The sequence below is a fragment of the Anopheles funestus genome, chromosome 2RL, assembly GCF_943734845.2.
Source record: "Anopheles funestus chromosome 2RL, idAnoFuneDA-416_04, whole genome shotgun sequence".
Classification (NCBI taxonomy): Eukaryota; Metazoa; Arthropoda; class Insecta; order Diptera; family Culicidae; genus Anopheles; species Anopheles funestus.
Genome location: NC_064598.1, coordinates 35382242 through 35395853, shown reverse-complemented (window position 1 = coordinate 35395853; position 13612 = coordinate 35382242). Strand labels below are relative to the sequence as shown.

Sequence of the window (13612 nt, the reverse complement as noted above, 5' to 3'; positions counted from 1 at the left end):
GTTTAATGTTATTATATGTTGCTATATTATTACTTAGCTTCAGATGAGTAATATAAGGAGGGCAAGAAGGTAAAAAATAAGGGCGCTACGCACATCCTTTTTTCTTCTCTTTCGACGAGGATGGGATTCGAACCCACGCGTGCAGAGCACATTGGATTAGCAGTCCAACGCCTTAACCTCTCGGCCACCTCGTCTTGTGGGGGCCCCGGCAACCCGTTTCAAATTACAAACATATAATTTTATTTTCTTTTGTTTGATTTACTAATTATTTAAAAATGTAAAAATATTTGTTATCTTTCCATGCCTTATCCTAAAAAAAATATAATTTGTTCCTTATGATTGTTGGATACACACAAATAGAAGGTACACAAACCGCGGTACGTGACATTTAATTAGCAAATTAAAAAATTAAAATGAAACAACAAATACACAATAGAAATAAATAATGCGCGATGAACAAGAAACTCCGACAAACTGACGAAGACAAGAGAGAGAAAAAAAGCAACTTTCGCCGACGAGGATGGGATTCGAACCCACGCGTGCAGAGCACATTGGATTAGCAGTCCAACGCCTTAACCTCTCGGCCACCTCGTCTTGTGCCTGAAGGTCACGTTACGTACCAATATTACCTCAGCTCGTTGATTCTCACTGCTATGCAATGCACACCGGACGAGTTTGTTTCAATTTTCCATATTCCATTTTCAATTTTCCCCCTTTTTACTTCGCATTTTTCATCACATAATATATAATAAATAAACTTTAACTCGCCTTGAGCATTTCCTCTCAGTAAGTGAAGATTTTGTTCTTTTCTAGAAAGTTGATAACGCGAGAGGAAAGGGAGATCGGGTGGTTTAAAATAAATTTGTACCATGCCCTTTTACCAAACTGCCCCATATCTCATATGTTCGCTTTGTCAAGGTCTCTGTAACGGTGGCAGTCCCCTGCTAAATGGAGGGAAATATAACAGATTAACTGGTTGCTGGCAAGCCGGACCGCTCGAACCAATAAAAACCACAGATGTCTGTGCCCTGCCGTATACCGATCGTGTGATCGGTACGCCAAGAGATCGCAACACAACGTTAATCTCTCGCGGATCGTTTTGGTGGACGTCATAATTTTCAAGAGGATTTCCGTCGTAACGTCGATGGCCGCCAAGCAATAACAAAAACGGCATAAAACCGTATTTGCCCTATAGAACAGAACAGGGGATGGGGTGTTTAATTTTAGCAAAATTGCACGCGACACAAGCCTATCCCCGTTGAAGATCGTGTTGAGGGATGGATTGAAGCAGAGTTTTATGTTTAAGATATACTTCTGATGACACCACGCTGCTGATGTGCTATAAATGTGAAAAAACCACTTTGTTCCCGTTTGTCCAAACACTAGTGCATCCTGTGACTGCACGATTTGTTTGCAACCGGCAACCAAATCAACGTCCAACTAGAATCAGCTAACCTTCGGTCATTAGGACATAAACCTTGTGTGCGCCGCGACATGGATGGTCAACAACATCACCAACCAAGACGCGACCAGACAGCTGGCGATAGCATGTCTACCTCGTCGTCCCGTTGCTGTCATGACTTTTTGAAATGAAGTGAAAAACGTTGTGTGCGACGGTTTTCCCACACAATGTTAGACCGTTTCGAATTTTCTTCGAAACCTCCCACCCCGTGGTAGAGTAGCATCGGAATATTACGAGGGAAAACCGCCACAGTACAACGAGCTACACAGGCAGTTGTTGTACCAGTGCCACAACAACCAGACGTTAGTAGTGGAACGCGCTTTCCACCACACGGAGTGCAACAGGTGGGTGTGTATGGTGTGTATGGAAAGTTTGCAACCGGAAACGGTTATCGATCAAACAAGCGTCGCCAAATGTTGTGTAAACGGTTGTGGTCTGTTGCTCCAGATGCGCAGAATTGTTTAGTGCGTCGGAACGCTTCTTACCGGGAAGAACAATTTGCGTTATAAAACCTAAAAAACAACTAAAGTATTTCTCATTGTGCACTAATAGAACCAAGTGTTTGATAAGCATGAAGTATCCCAACACACTGGACCTTAACACCTACCGGGCGTATATGTGTGCGCGGCATCTAAATCGTGACAAGAGTCGCTTGCTGGATGCCATCAATCTCGACTGGGACCTGAACGTACCGGAACCGCTCAAGATTCTCTGCCTGAAAGCGATAGCGGAAAATTGGATGACCGTACCGTTCTTCCGGGAGTTGCCACTGTGTGAAGATCGCCAGTATCTGCTCGATTTGCTCGATCTTAACTTCCCGCTCGACGTTCTATGTTTGCGCGTACGTAGTGATGCCTTCTGGAAGCGAGCCTTTCATCACCGGTGGCGTACGTTCGTGCCGATAGAGGTTGGTTCAAAACCATGGATCCGGATCTACCTCGAGCAGCATCTGTCGGAAATGGTGGAACATCTAAAACCGACCGATTACGATCAGGAAGGGATCAAGAAGATCGTCGATCTTTGCTCGCCGTTTGTGCGCGAGTTGCGTATCGAACGGCTGCAACCTTCCCTGTCGGACAACAGTGATCACGTACCGCTGGATGTAGTGTTGGCCAACTTGCGTCGATTACAGCGCATCAGCCTGACGTACGATGTGAAGGATGTAGGCCACAATTTCTTTCTCGGTTGTGCCACAATCACCGAGATGGATGTGAAGCTGATGACGCAAGGTTTAGAACGGTGCAGCGAGCTGACGGAGTTCCGCTTGCACAGCAGCAAGCTCGAACCGACCATGATGAAGCGCATCAGTGCGGCACTTGGCAAGGGTTGTCCAAACTTGAGAACGATCGCGTTTCCTCACTGCCGCTGCGGAGATATTGGATTGCGCGCGTTCTGCGAACCCATCAATCCGAACTCGTTTCCCAACGTGCGGGAAGTTATACTGACCAACAACTTTTTGTGTGAGTGATGGAACACTAAATAATTCCTTAGGATTGGTGTAATTTTTAATAAGTTTTTTTATTTCTTCAACAGCCCCTGAGAGTGTCCAAGAGCTTACCTGGCGGCTGCGACATCGTCAAATCGAAAAGTTAGATTTGAGACTCAATCCTATCCTTACAGAAGGTGCATCCATCATAATGACGAGTGTATTTTACATGCCCCTGCAAGAGTAAGCATTACGTGGACAATCCCACTCTTTGGAGCATGATTGCAACCTTTGCCTTTCTTTTGCTTTCAGACTCAATCTTAGCTGCTGCTCGATCGACGAGCAGATCGAAGAATATCTGCTGATGCTGATTCGTTTCAATTACACAATCAAACGGTTCGATATCTCATCCAACCGCTTATCACCGGCCATGGGCGAACGATTGCTGCAGCGTGTCTACGAAAATAAAACCCTCCAGCAGTTCGATTTGCGCAACACGGACATCTCGTACGATGTGCGGGCCATCATCGACGAGGTAATATTGGAGAATCGCGATCCGCACAGTTTGCACATGTTTTAACAACCGACTAAGAAGGATGGAAAGAGCTGTCCAAAGAGGATGGATTAAAGGCGCGTCCAAAGACCGATATGTGGTTATCGTGGTTGTGTGTATGTTAGTTTGTAAGCATTAAAACTGGAAAAAAATCCCGACAAATGGATAAATATGCCTGAGAATGTGAGCACCAGGATTTTTACGCAACTTTTTAAATTAATTTTAAATCCTACGTGTAGGGAAACTCCTTGTCCACATTACTATTCATTCTAATACATAATTTGTAGTATTAATTACCTAAAGAAAATATTAGACGTTGTTTTACGTATTTCGATCGATGTAATTTGAAAATAATAAAGCCTAATAAAGATCTGGGTACCTCAAAACTGGCTCGTAATGTTTTAAAATACGTTAAAATTTGAAAGTAAATTTTACAGTTTAGAACACGTGTTTGCCTCTTCAAATGTTAAGTTATATCAACCTGTTTGTCCCAGATTGGTGTATGCTTTGAACCTTTAAGCAGCGTTTAAACAGCGTATGAGTTTCACTTCCCCTTTTTCTGATAATTAATGAAGATTTATTGCACGTTATAAAATGGATTTGAAATTCTAAAAATTATGATCAGTTTTCTTAAAATTATCTTCAAATGAGTTTAGTTAAATGTTGCCTAAAGAACCACAAAACAGCGCAGGATATACATGAACATTTCGTTCATTTATTTTCTTTCTACAATGTACTATGAAATTCATAAAAAAGTCACATCCTTATTAAACAATCACTAAAGTTTTGTAATAAATTAGTTTTAAAATAATTTGTTTTGTAAAATGTCATTTTATTATCTAACTAGAGTGACCGTTGTGCTTTAACCTTTCCGACCAATCAGCGTTCAACACACACATTTCCAGCTGTCACTGACGAGTGCAGATTGTCAACATGTAAATTTGGATCGCAAGAAAAAGCTAAAACAAGGAACAAAATCGTAACAATTCAGTTTGTGTATCAATTGCTCGTCCATAGTGGCTTAGGATATTGTGCAGTTTAGTTGCAGATGCGATGCAGAAGATCGCAAAACAGTACCCAAAGACGCAGTGAAACGTTCCGTGGCAAACTTAGCAAAGCGTACCGCGAGCTAGCACTACCCGAAAGCAATCAAAAACCGCGTACGGGACTTTCCGGTTGGTCCAGAGAGTTCCCGTAAAGAGGTTGCGGAAACAACCTAGAGAACCATATTATTATCCGGGTGAAGACGGAGCAATCACGGGTTCAAAATGTTGTTAAATATTCACGACTCGTCACAGCTGGCCGATAGCCGACGGTTAGGAACCGTGCTCTTATTCCTATTAATAGAACTGTTCTTTGATGGTAAGTTTTTGGGTTTCTCTTCTGACGGGGGCGAATCCCGTTCCCACGCAACGGTACTGACGTGTCCCATACTGCAGCAAAACAAACCTCGGTGGTACCTAATCCCCACAGTGGCTCGCGAAAGCTTAATGCAATTAACACAACAAAACATATGAGCTGAACCTGCGGTTTCTTACGAGACGTTCAAATTGCCATTTTTCCATTGCAGGTGCCGAAACTGCCTCACAAGCTGAAATCGATCGACATCTAGAAATTGGTAGAGACTTTTTAGCCCGAGGTCAGCTATCGGATGCGTTAACACACTATCATGCGGCAGTAGGTAAGTAGTGCATAGAAACCGTGCATAGGTTAGTTGATCATTTTCATGGTTGGTTCGTGATAAAACTATACTGCAGTGCCTTTTGTGCCTTGGTTTACAACAAAGCAGGCTGTGAATGCGACACACGCTCATTGTTTATTTTGCAAACGCACGTTTGTCAGCTGATTGTTATGGAATGCATTCTACTATGTACAGTTGTTTGCAACGTGTTTGATAGCATAAAATGGTATTACATTTTATTAAACGTCTGTTTCTAATGTACCATATATGTACATAGGGTAATTTAAAAATCAAAACACATTGGGTTGTGTGCTGTTTTATTGAGAATTGGAATATTTGCACAAGTGGAAAACATTCGTTCACTTTCAAACACATTCACAAATAACAGCATCAAAATGGTTATCGCTATCAGTATCAGACACGTACTGTTTTTTTTATTTGCACTGTCTGTTTAAAGTGACGTGTCCCATTGGTTACTTTGCAGCGTTTGATAATAGCCAGCCCAAAGGTTTTTGATGATAAGCAACCATGGACTTCATACAGCAATGTTTACAAATGTTATTTAAATTCATTTTCTCTTCTTTCCATTTTCGGTTTATACGCGACCATCTGCAGAGGGTGACCCGAACAACTACCTTACCTACTTTAAGCGTGGCACAGTTTACTTCGCCCTCGGGAAGGCCAAATTTGCAATAAGCGACTTTACGCGCGTGCTCGAACTGAAGCCCGACTTTACGGCGGCCCGGGCACAGCGTGGTTCCGTGTACCTGAAGATGGGCGACTTTGAAAACGCCGAAATGGATCTGATGGTGGTGCTACGTATGGATCCACACAACCCGGAGGCAAACATGCACTTTAGCCGCATTGGACCGGCCCGCGACCAGTGGGTGCTGTGTGTGGATCTGATGGAGCGGGGAGATTTTAACACGGCCATCGCACTGCTAACACAGCTGCTCGAAGTGTGCCCCTGGTCGGTACCGATTCGGGAGTCTCGTGCCCAGATGTACCTGCGCATCGGTGACCGGATGGCGGCGGTAAGTGATTTCCGCTCGGTGAACCGATTGTCCCACGACAGCACGGAAGGATATTACCAGCTGGCGCGCATCCTGTACGACATCGGTGATTCCGGTGCCGCGCTGAAGGAGATCCGCGAGTGTCTCAAGCTGGACCCCGAGCACAAAGACTGCTTCCCCTTCTATAAGAAAATAAAAAAGGTAGACAAAGTGTACGTGGATGCGCAGCTGGCCCAGGAAGAACAACGATACGCCGACTGTATTAGTGGGGGCGAGAAGCTAGTCAATCTGGAACCGGACGTTCCGATGATTGTGTACAACGGCAAACAGCTGCTGTGCAGCTGTCTAGTAAAGGAGGAAGAGTTCACCGATGCTGTCGTTCGATGCCGGGAAGCGCTCGACATTTATCCCGACCCCGAGGTAATGTGTGACCGGGCCGAAGCGCTCATCGGTGCGGAAATGTACGACGAGGCCATTGCACAGTATCGTGAAGCGCTCGAGATAAATGACAATCTGCAGCGGGCAAAGGATGGCATCGAACATGCGCAGCGCGTTCAAAAGCAAGCGGAACGGCGAGATTATTACAAAATTCTAGGCGTTAAACGTACCGCCACGAAGCAGGAAATTGTGAAAGCATACCGGAAAGCGGCCCAAAAGTGGCATCCGGACAATTTCCAGGGCGACCAGAAGAAGATGGCCGAAAAGAAGTTCATCGATGTGGCGGCAGCGAAGGAGGTGCTGACGGATCCGGAGAAGCGAAAACAGTTCGATGCTGGACAGGATCCGCTCGATCCCGAAGCAGGCCGGAATGGGTTCGGAGGTGGCAATCCATTCCATCACTTCCATCACGGGTCTCCCTTCCAGTTTAAGTTCCACTTCACGTAATGTGCTCCAGCACGTTCTGTTTCCTTCCTGCGCTGCGCAAAATACCCTCCCTTTCGTTCCTTTTCGTTAGTTAGTTGTCGCTGTCGGTCCGGATGGGTGCAGTGCACTATCCGACCACGCAAGGACAAAAAGCAGATGGAAACACAAATCGAAAATCACGCAACCATTTGCGACAGGCGTGCTCTCAGGTGATCTTTTTTTGCGTTCTTGCTAGGGAATGTGTCGTAGCATGAAAGAGTTCACTTTTATCAGATGCTGTAATGTGCGTGTATGAGCTAACGGATACCGTGTGCCAGCTTTAATTTATTGTTCATCCGTTAGGTCTTTTTTTTGCTGTTTATTTTGGCAGTTGAGCTATACACAAGTTCTCACGATTGATAAATCGTTTTAATTTTAAAACGGATATTTTCTACGCTCCGAAGCTACACGACTAAACAGAAAGTAAACAATTCGCCAATGAAGCATTATATTTTGTTACTATAAAGTTTTTTTTAGTGAATGCTCTCATTAGCTAGTGTAGTGCGGTCGTATTATTTCCCGAAGGCAAACAAGGACGGTAGAAAAGTGAACGTACAATTTCTAGGCAGAAGCAGGCAGACTGTCGATAGACTGAAACGGTTGATGATAAGAGATCGAACGCGGCATAAACAGCTTGTTAACGTGTTTTGTACATATTAATACTGCTTTGGTCACAATCTAAAAGCTAAAACAATACAATAAACCTCTTAGTGATACTAGTACGAACTATAATGTGTTGTTTTGTACTTTTGTACCCTCAAAAAAGGTATAGTGTCATATGCCAATGGTACGATGGTTTGTGCACCTGTAAATCATGATCAGTTGAACTAACACGGTAAGCTTTTTTGAATTCAAATAATGAAAAACTCGTTCCTCTTCAAACACGTGTCATTTATATTTTTCTCGTCACTAAATATAAAGTTAAACACTATCACTACACATATGATCCGTACGCAATGTCTTAGCTAAGGAAAAAAAAACTGCGTTAATTTATGTTATCACCAACATCTTAATTTAGCATACATAAGAATAGTACACTAAATACTAAACTAAATTAACGCTAGTAATGAACCAAACGTTTCTAGAAACTTTTTTTACAATACAAAATCGTACATTAGACTGTCCCTAGATAACAAGTTCAAAACCTAATGCATATTTTCCGTATGCGCTGGTTGAAAATCTTTCAACGCATTCAGTATAGCTATACGAGCGGCCAATTCATTTTTCTTGGGTATAGAATTTAAGATACCTATTAAACTGAGTGCGAAGTAGTAATTACTCTCATTGCTAACATCCACCACCGGTACCTTGGGCTCGACTCTCGGTGATTCACAATTTTTCTCTACTCTAGGTGACACAGTTGAGCTGCAGGACCAATCGAATGACTCTTCCTTCAGCGGGACATTATGTTCCGAAGGTGTGTCCAGCTGAGATGGTTCAATGCTGATCGGATCGCCTGCAAAATAAACATATATTGAGACAGGGAGTGCAAACGCAAGCATGCAATAGCGCGCCAAACAATACCTTCATAATCATGGACAGCTTCGTTTTTCATAACAACTGCTGGTAATCCTTTCGGCAATAAGCTTTGTTCCAGAAAACTTAATCGTTTGAAATGTTTCCATTTCGATCTACGGGAGTACAAGCGAATCTCTCTACGATACTGGCCGCGTAGTGTATGCCACTTTTTCTTCAGAATGTGAACTAAAAAGGAAATCAAATATTTAATTAAAGGCCAGTGCGTTTGGAAGCCGCTACGAGCGGCTACGAAATCTTACCATCCATCTCTAGCAGATCGCTGATTTCACTCCAGATTGTTTTATCCGCTATCCGATTATTATACAACGGATCATCTTTGCACCAAATAGCAGGCTGTCTTTTTACGAGTTCTATCAGTTTTGCGTCGCTGTATGCTTCGTGTTCCATGCTGTTTCATACAAGTAGAAATTAATGCGCTCAAATCGAAACCGAAGCATAAACTGAACATAAGCCAAACATAAACAACAATAATTGTCAAGGTGTACAATACTCAGTTGTGCGTGCGCACAATATTTTGAATGATCAAACATGATTTTTTGGAACAAATTTATTTCTTCGGCAATGCTGTACCTCATTTCTTGGATTTGATGCTGGTTGAGAATTTCATAAAAATGATTCATTACATACCACGGATCGTTCTCTACGATGATTATTGCAAATTAATAAGACATATCAAGCAAAATCAAATTGTTTTGTTCGATGTCGTGTTGGGAATGTTTCATGGTGTCTCATTGAGCACTTTCGCAAAATTCAAAGGCTTGTTTGTGTCGTTTGTATTGTGCAACTTTTTCGATACAGCGTTCTTTGATTTGACATACCTACTTATATCGCAGCAAAATGTTTGGAAATTGTCGTAATTGGAAGATAAAAATATAACAAGTCCTTCAATAAACGGTACATCAACTACATTGCGTCAAGAAATCGATCCTCCTGCATATATGCAGGCCTTCCTGCTGTCAGTTGAAAGCGGAAACAGTTCTAACGTCATATGACAGTAGCCTTCAACCACTGCTCTTGTCTCTCTCTTTTTCCGGCATCGTGTATGCTAGCTGGACACATTTTGTTTGAGGTAGAGTTAAAAATCCGTGTAAATATCTATGAAAATCGTCGTATCTGGAGGCAAACCATGCACAATTTATACATAACGATGCTGAGCTTGTGGTACAGCCTGATTCATACTCTAAAGATCGTCCGAAGTCTGTGAAAAACAGTGTTAATCTGGGATTGTTGACAATCGAAATGTGCCGGAGGAAGAAGCTTTCGTCGTGTTTCGTGAACCGTGATACATGATCCTTACTATAAAGTGGTCTCCGAAATGGCAGCAACAGTGTTTTGAATTGTGCCAACCCACGCAATATGATACGACCTTTTTCATGGATATTTGTTTCACATTCTTCGCGGATGTTCTAATGACAATTTTTCTGTGTTTCATTGTAGCCTAATTGATCATGGCTGATACCGCCACCGCCGCCGCTAAGAAGCCGGCCAAGAAGGTCGCCCCAAAGAAGGCCGCAGCAAAGGCTGAGGCTGGAGCGAAGGCTGACGTTGCAAAGGCCGCCCTGAAGGGAGACCGCAAGTCCCGCCAAACCCCGGAAGCAATCCGTGCCCGTATCAAGCGGTCCAAGGAGCTTCGCACACCGAAACCCAACTTGCCGCGCCCGAAGAAGAGCTACGGACGGCTGTGGGCCCGGGCTGTGTTTACTGGCTACAAACGTGGCCTGCGCAATCAGCACGAGGGACATGCACTCCTGAAGGTTGAAGGCTGCCGCAACCGCAAAAACGTTCTGTTCTACATTGGCAAACGTTGCGTGTATGTGTACCGTGGCAAGACAAAGCTTCACCATCCAGGTAGCAAGAAGAAATCCACCATCCGCGCCATTTGGGGCAAGATTACCCGTTCGCACGGTAACAGTGGCAGTGTCCGCGCTCGGTTCACCTCCAACCTGCCCTCTACTGCCATGGGTCATCGCATCCGAGTGGTGAGTATTGAATCTAGCCATGTAGAATAGGCCCGATATCGCCAAAGATATTATACCTAACGGGATTGTTTTCTTTGCGCTTCTCCCTTGCAGATGCTTTTCCCGTCGCGTATTTAAGCGCAGTAAATCGTGTGTACATTTATAATGGAAACCCCAACAATAAAAGAGCGAGTGACGAAGTGAACCTCCAGGGAAAATACGTGTGTAGTGTGTTCCTTTTTTGTTTATTTTCACTGAACGGTTTTAGTGAAAAACATGTTGAAAATTTACAGCAACAGTTGAAGGAAAATATTATTCTGGATGCTGAAAATTCCATCCCTATAGGCGCCATCCCTTATAGGCCCAAGAAAGGTTCGTTCCAGCCATTATTTAGAGGAAAAGGATTGGCAAACTAGTTTATTCGGGGAGTCATTAACATGTTAACACCCAAGGCACCACAAAGCATGCCGTATTTAGGATGTCAATATGACCTACAATAACCGGATATTTCAAAAGCGTAGGCAGCACGAGACCCTTAACATGGATTCTTATTTTTTTTATTAGTTAGTAAGGATATTGAGGTAGCCTAGCATCAACTCACATTTTCAGTGGTAAGAAATATAAATCTAGTTACAAGATATGCTGGACATGCCCTGGTAAACTGTTACTCCAAGAAGAAAATTGTTGATCTAGATTCAATTTTTATTCACAATTCATTATCCATTCAGTCGCGCTCCCTATGTACCAGTTCCGTTCGAGCTTTACGAGTTGTTGATTATTGCTGGATAGAAGACTTGAGTCTTGATACTGGTGTTACAGTCGTCCTCCTTCTTGGCTTAACAACCTCTAAGATCACGCCGGCCATTTTTGGCTTGTTAGATTTGCTTTACCACTTAACCGGATATTTCGGATGGGATTTGATACCCGGTCCTTTCGTTTTGTCACAGTATAAAGCCTAAAAGTACGTATGATTTTCAGCAGTTTTTAAATAATCCATGTTTCTCGCACAAATCTCACAGGATGCAGTTGAATTGAGAAATGATAATGCTATCGAAAACAGATGTTTAATCCTGGTATTTGTTTAAGAGATAACATGTACCAGTTCGAAAGACACAACCAGGTACCCTTCTATTTACAAACTTTTGATGGTCCGGCCTTTCATTCGTAGTTTGTTAATCCTACGTTTCAAGGTTCTAGTACTTACAGTACTATTTTTTTCCTCTTAGGATAATAGTCTTTCGAAATTTCTATCCTGCTTCATTGAATTCTATGCTTATCTTATTTATGTGTTGATGTTTTTATTTACGAAATGAAATCTTATGGTTATAGGAAGAAGTTAATTAATTTATCTATACACGCATTACGCTGACGAGCTAATACCATTCTTATAACTCTTGTCATCAGGTACTTTGATTACTGAATAACGAATTTACAATTGCAACATTTGTGGCAATCGAAACATGTGAGTACATCATTCCTATGTTTATGTTTAACGCTTAACAATTTTATTTCATATTTGTCAACGTGTTGCCTTTAACTTCTACAATCTCCATCTTATTACTTTAACAATCTCTAAGGTCCTGCCGGCCATCTTTGGCTTACTAGACTTTTTTATCACTTAGCCGGGTCAGGCCTTTCTACGGGAGAACCGGTGCAGATGATATTTGAAATCCTACGGTGTGGAACCGGCTCCGTTTATCACATACATCTCCACCCCTGCAAACTTCTACGAATTAACAAATCCGAATAACATCACACTGACCCAAAAAATCTGTTGCGCTTTTTAAAGTAATTTTCAATTTAAATTCGCTCGGATAACGTGCTCTTGTGTCACACAAAACCATTCACCGTCCACCGTAGTTCGGTTAGGGACGTTAAAGTGAATGGAAAAAATGTATCAGTTATCTTTTTTACACCTTGCTCGTGTTCCGTCGGTCAGTTTTGAAAGGTATGCTAATCCATCAAAAACTAATTAGGAAATTGGATTCTACACCGGTGTGCACCGTCGTCTCACACGATGAGACAGCACTCTTGAGTACTGTTTTGTCCTTGCGCATCAGGACCATCAGTAGTGCGGACGACAGGTAGTTGGACGTTGCGCTTTGTGCAACGGAAACACATTTTTAGTCAAAATACATTTAAAAAATGATAAAATGAAAAAAAGAGAGAAGAACGAATACTGGACGATGGACGATGTTGGTTGACTGTTAAATTAAAGTATTAAAAATGATTTAAAGCCCAATCGAATGGCAATTACCTTCGTTACGCTCTGCGGCCATTCGCAAGCGGGTAGTTCACGTGCATCGGGATCAGCGTAAAGGTAAAGGTGCTCATTTGCATGATCTTATATAATAGAATGAACAGTTTCAATCTATCCTGTTTGTGGGCCGTGTTGGGATGGGTGACAATAACGCTAACAACCGTTCCCGTGGGGCGAATAGTAAATAGAAGCGGTAGAACCATTTTGCCGGCCCTCGTGCCATCTAGTTATGATTATAAAATTAATTGCACGCGATTCTCCCTTCTGGGTCTGTTTCACTCTGCCGGCCGGTTCTCTTCGTCTTTCGTCTTCAGTTGACACTTCGGCGGCCGTGTCAGGCAGAAATCTTCCGTCCGTCGACTTTTCGTTCTGGATCGCTGATGGAAATTAATTAATTGGAAATTGATACTAGCGATTGGCAGACTGATGATGTTCCGATATTTGATTTCAAACAACCGCTTGCAGACAAAGTAAAGGTATGCAACGGACAAAGAGGAACGTTTTGTGCTCTTTTGCTTCAACCATATCACAAAACGGGCTCTAATGTGGAACAAAGTGATGGAAATATTTGCAAAGGGAATTTTCCTTTCCGAAGACGACACGTTCTATCTTTTGAATGATTTAAACACCTCTTTTAAATGGCTCCAATGAAACTCTAAAGAATGTCTTATTACCCGAAGGAAAGGAAAGAAACGACTACAAAAAACGAGCTTTTTTATAAAAGCTTTTTTAAAAACAGAATCTCCTATTATGTCGTGCTTTGTCACCAGCTGTGTAAATTTTAATAAATTAACAAAAAGTAAAAAAAATAAAATAA

The 13612-nt window shown here is 42.5% G+C and overlaps 4 protein-coding genes and 2 non-coding genes across 6 annotated transcripts; 3 read left to right on the top strand and 3 right to left on the bottom strand.

Moving 5' to 3' along the window:
* The first annotated feature begins 101 nt into the window (after positions 1-101).
* On the top strand, positions 102-3827 carry LOC125774708 (dynein regulatory complex subunit 5). The gene is made up of 4 exons (XM_049444880.1): positions 102-1806; positions 2015-2922; positions 2996-3131; positions 3201-3827. Exons 2-4 carry the CDS (start codon positions 2034-2036, stop codon positions 3466-3468), a joined length of 1293 nt encoding a protein of 430 aa, XP_049300837.1. The 5' UTR covers positions 102-1806; positions 2015-2033; the 3' UTR covers positions 3469-3827.
* On the bottom strand, positions 113-194 carry Trnas-gcu (transfer RNA serine (anticodon GCU)). The gene has a single exon. It is a non-coding gene; the product is annotated as a tRNA-Ser (tRNA).
* Trnas-gcu (transfer RNA serine (anticodon GCU)) lies at positions 513-594 on the bottom strand. Its single transcript has one exon. It is a non-coding gene; the product is annotated as a tRNA-Ser (tRNA).
* A 496-nt stretch (positions 3828-4323) lies between the features above and the next one.
* LOC125774701 (dnaJ homolog subfamily C member 3) lies at positions 4324-7764 on the top strand. The gene is made up of 3 exons (XM_049444870.1): positions 4324-4803; positions 5012-5122; positions 5738-7764. Exons 1-3 carry the CDS (start codon positions 4710-4712, stop codon positions 7018-7020), a joined length of 1488 nt encoding a protein of 495 aa, XP_049300827.1. The 5' UTR covers positions 4324-4709; the 3' UTR covers positions 7021-7764.
* Positions 7765-7914: 150 nt separating this feature from the next.
* On the bottom strand, positions 7915-9197 carry LOC125774724 (uncharacterized). The gene is made up of 3 exons (XM_049444898.1): positions 8817-9197; positions 8563-8742; positions 7915-8494 (listed from the first exon to the last, which is right to left on the bottom strand). The coding sequence occupies exons 1-3, from the start codon at positions 8962-8964 to the stop codon at positions 8184-8186; spliced, it is 639 nt and encodes a 212-aa protein (XP_049300855.1). The 5' UTR covers positions 8965-9197; the 3' UTR covers positions 7915-8183.
* A 335-nt stretch (positions 9198-9532) lies between these two features.
* Positions 9533-10753, top strand: LOC125774731 (60S ribosomal protein L35a). Its single transcript, XM_049444904.1, has 3 exons — positions 9533-9646; positions 10015-10556; positions 10650-10753. The coding sequence occupies exons 2-3, from the start codon at positions 10026-10028 to the stop codon at positions 10671-10673; spliced, it is 555 nt and encodes a 184-aa protein (XP_049300861.1). The 5' UTR covers positions 9533-9646; positions 10015-10025; the 3' UTR covers positions 10674-10753.
* Positions 10754-13612: the final 2859 nt, after the last annotated feature.

What these genes read in the sequence shown, in the direction of transcription:
- LOC125774708 (XM_049444880.1), top strand. Translation starts at nt 2,034, where the DNA reads ATGAAGTATCCCAACACACTGGACCTTAACACCTACCGGGCGTATATG. An exon ending in ACTGACCAACAACTTTTTGT is followed by an intron (nt 2,923 to 2,995) that starts GTGAGTGATGGA and finishes TTTCTTCAACAG; the next exon opens with CCCCTGAGAGTGTCCAAGAG. An exon ending in TTTTACATGCCCCTGCAAGA is followed by an intron (nt 3,132 to 3,200) that starts GTAAGCATTACG and finishes TTTTGCTTTCAG; the next exon opens with ACTCAATCTTAGCTGCTGCT.
- LOC125774701 (XM_049444870.1), top strand. Translation starts at nt 4,710, where the DNA reads ATGTTGTTAAATATTCACGACTCGTCACAGCTGGCCGATAGCCGACGG. An exon ending in AATAGAACTGTTCTTTGATG is followed by an intron (nt 4,804 to 5,011) that starts GTAAGTTTTTGG and finishes TTTCCATTGCAG; the next exon opens with GTGCCGAAACTGCCTCACAA. An exon ending in ACACTATCATGCGGCAGTAG is followed by an intron (nt 5,123 to 5,737) that starts GTAAGTAGTGCA and finishes GACCATCTGCAG; the next exon opens with AGGGTGACCCGAACAACTAC.
- LOC125774724 (XM_049444898.1), bottom strand. Translation starts at nt 8,964, where the DNA reads ATGGAACACGAAGCATACAGCGACGCAAAACTGATAGAACTCGTAAAA. An exon ending in CGATCTGCTAGAGATGGATG is followed by an intron (nt 8,743 to 8,816) that starts GTAAGATTTCGT and finishes TTTCCTTTTTAG; the next exon opens with TTCACATTCTGAAGAAAAAG. An exon ending in AGCTGTCCATGATTATGAAG is followed by an intron (nt 8,495 to 8,562) that starts GTATTGTTTGGC and finishes TTTATTTTGCAG; the next exon opens with GCGATCCGATCAGCATTGAA.
- LOC125774731 (XM_049444904.1), top strand. Translation starts at nt 10,026, where the DNA reads ATGGCTGATACCGCCACCGCCGCCGCTAAGAAGCCGGCCAAGAAGGTC. An exon ending in TGGGTCATCGCATCCGAGTG is followed by an intron (nt 10,557 to 10,649) that starts GTGAGTATTGAA and finishes TCTCCCTTGCAG; the next exon opens with ATGCTTTTCCCGTCGCGTAT.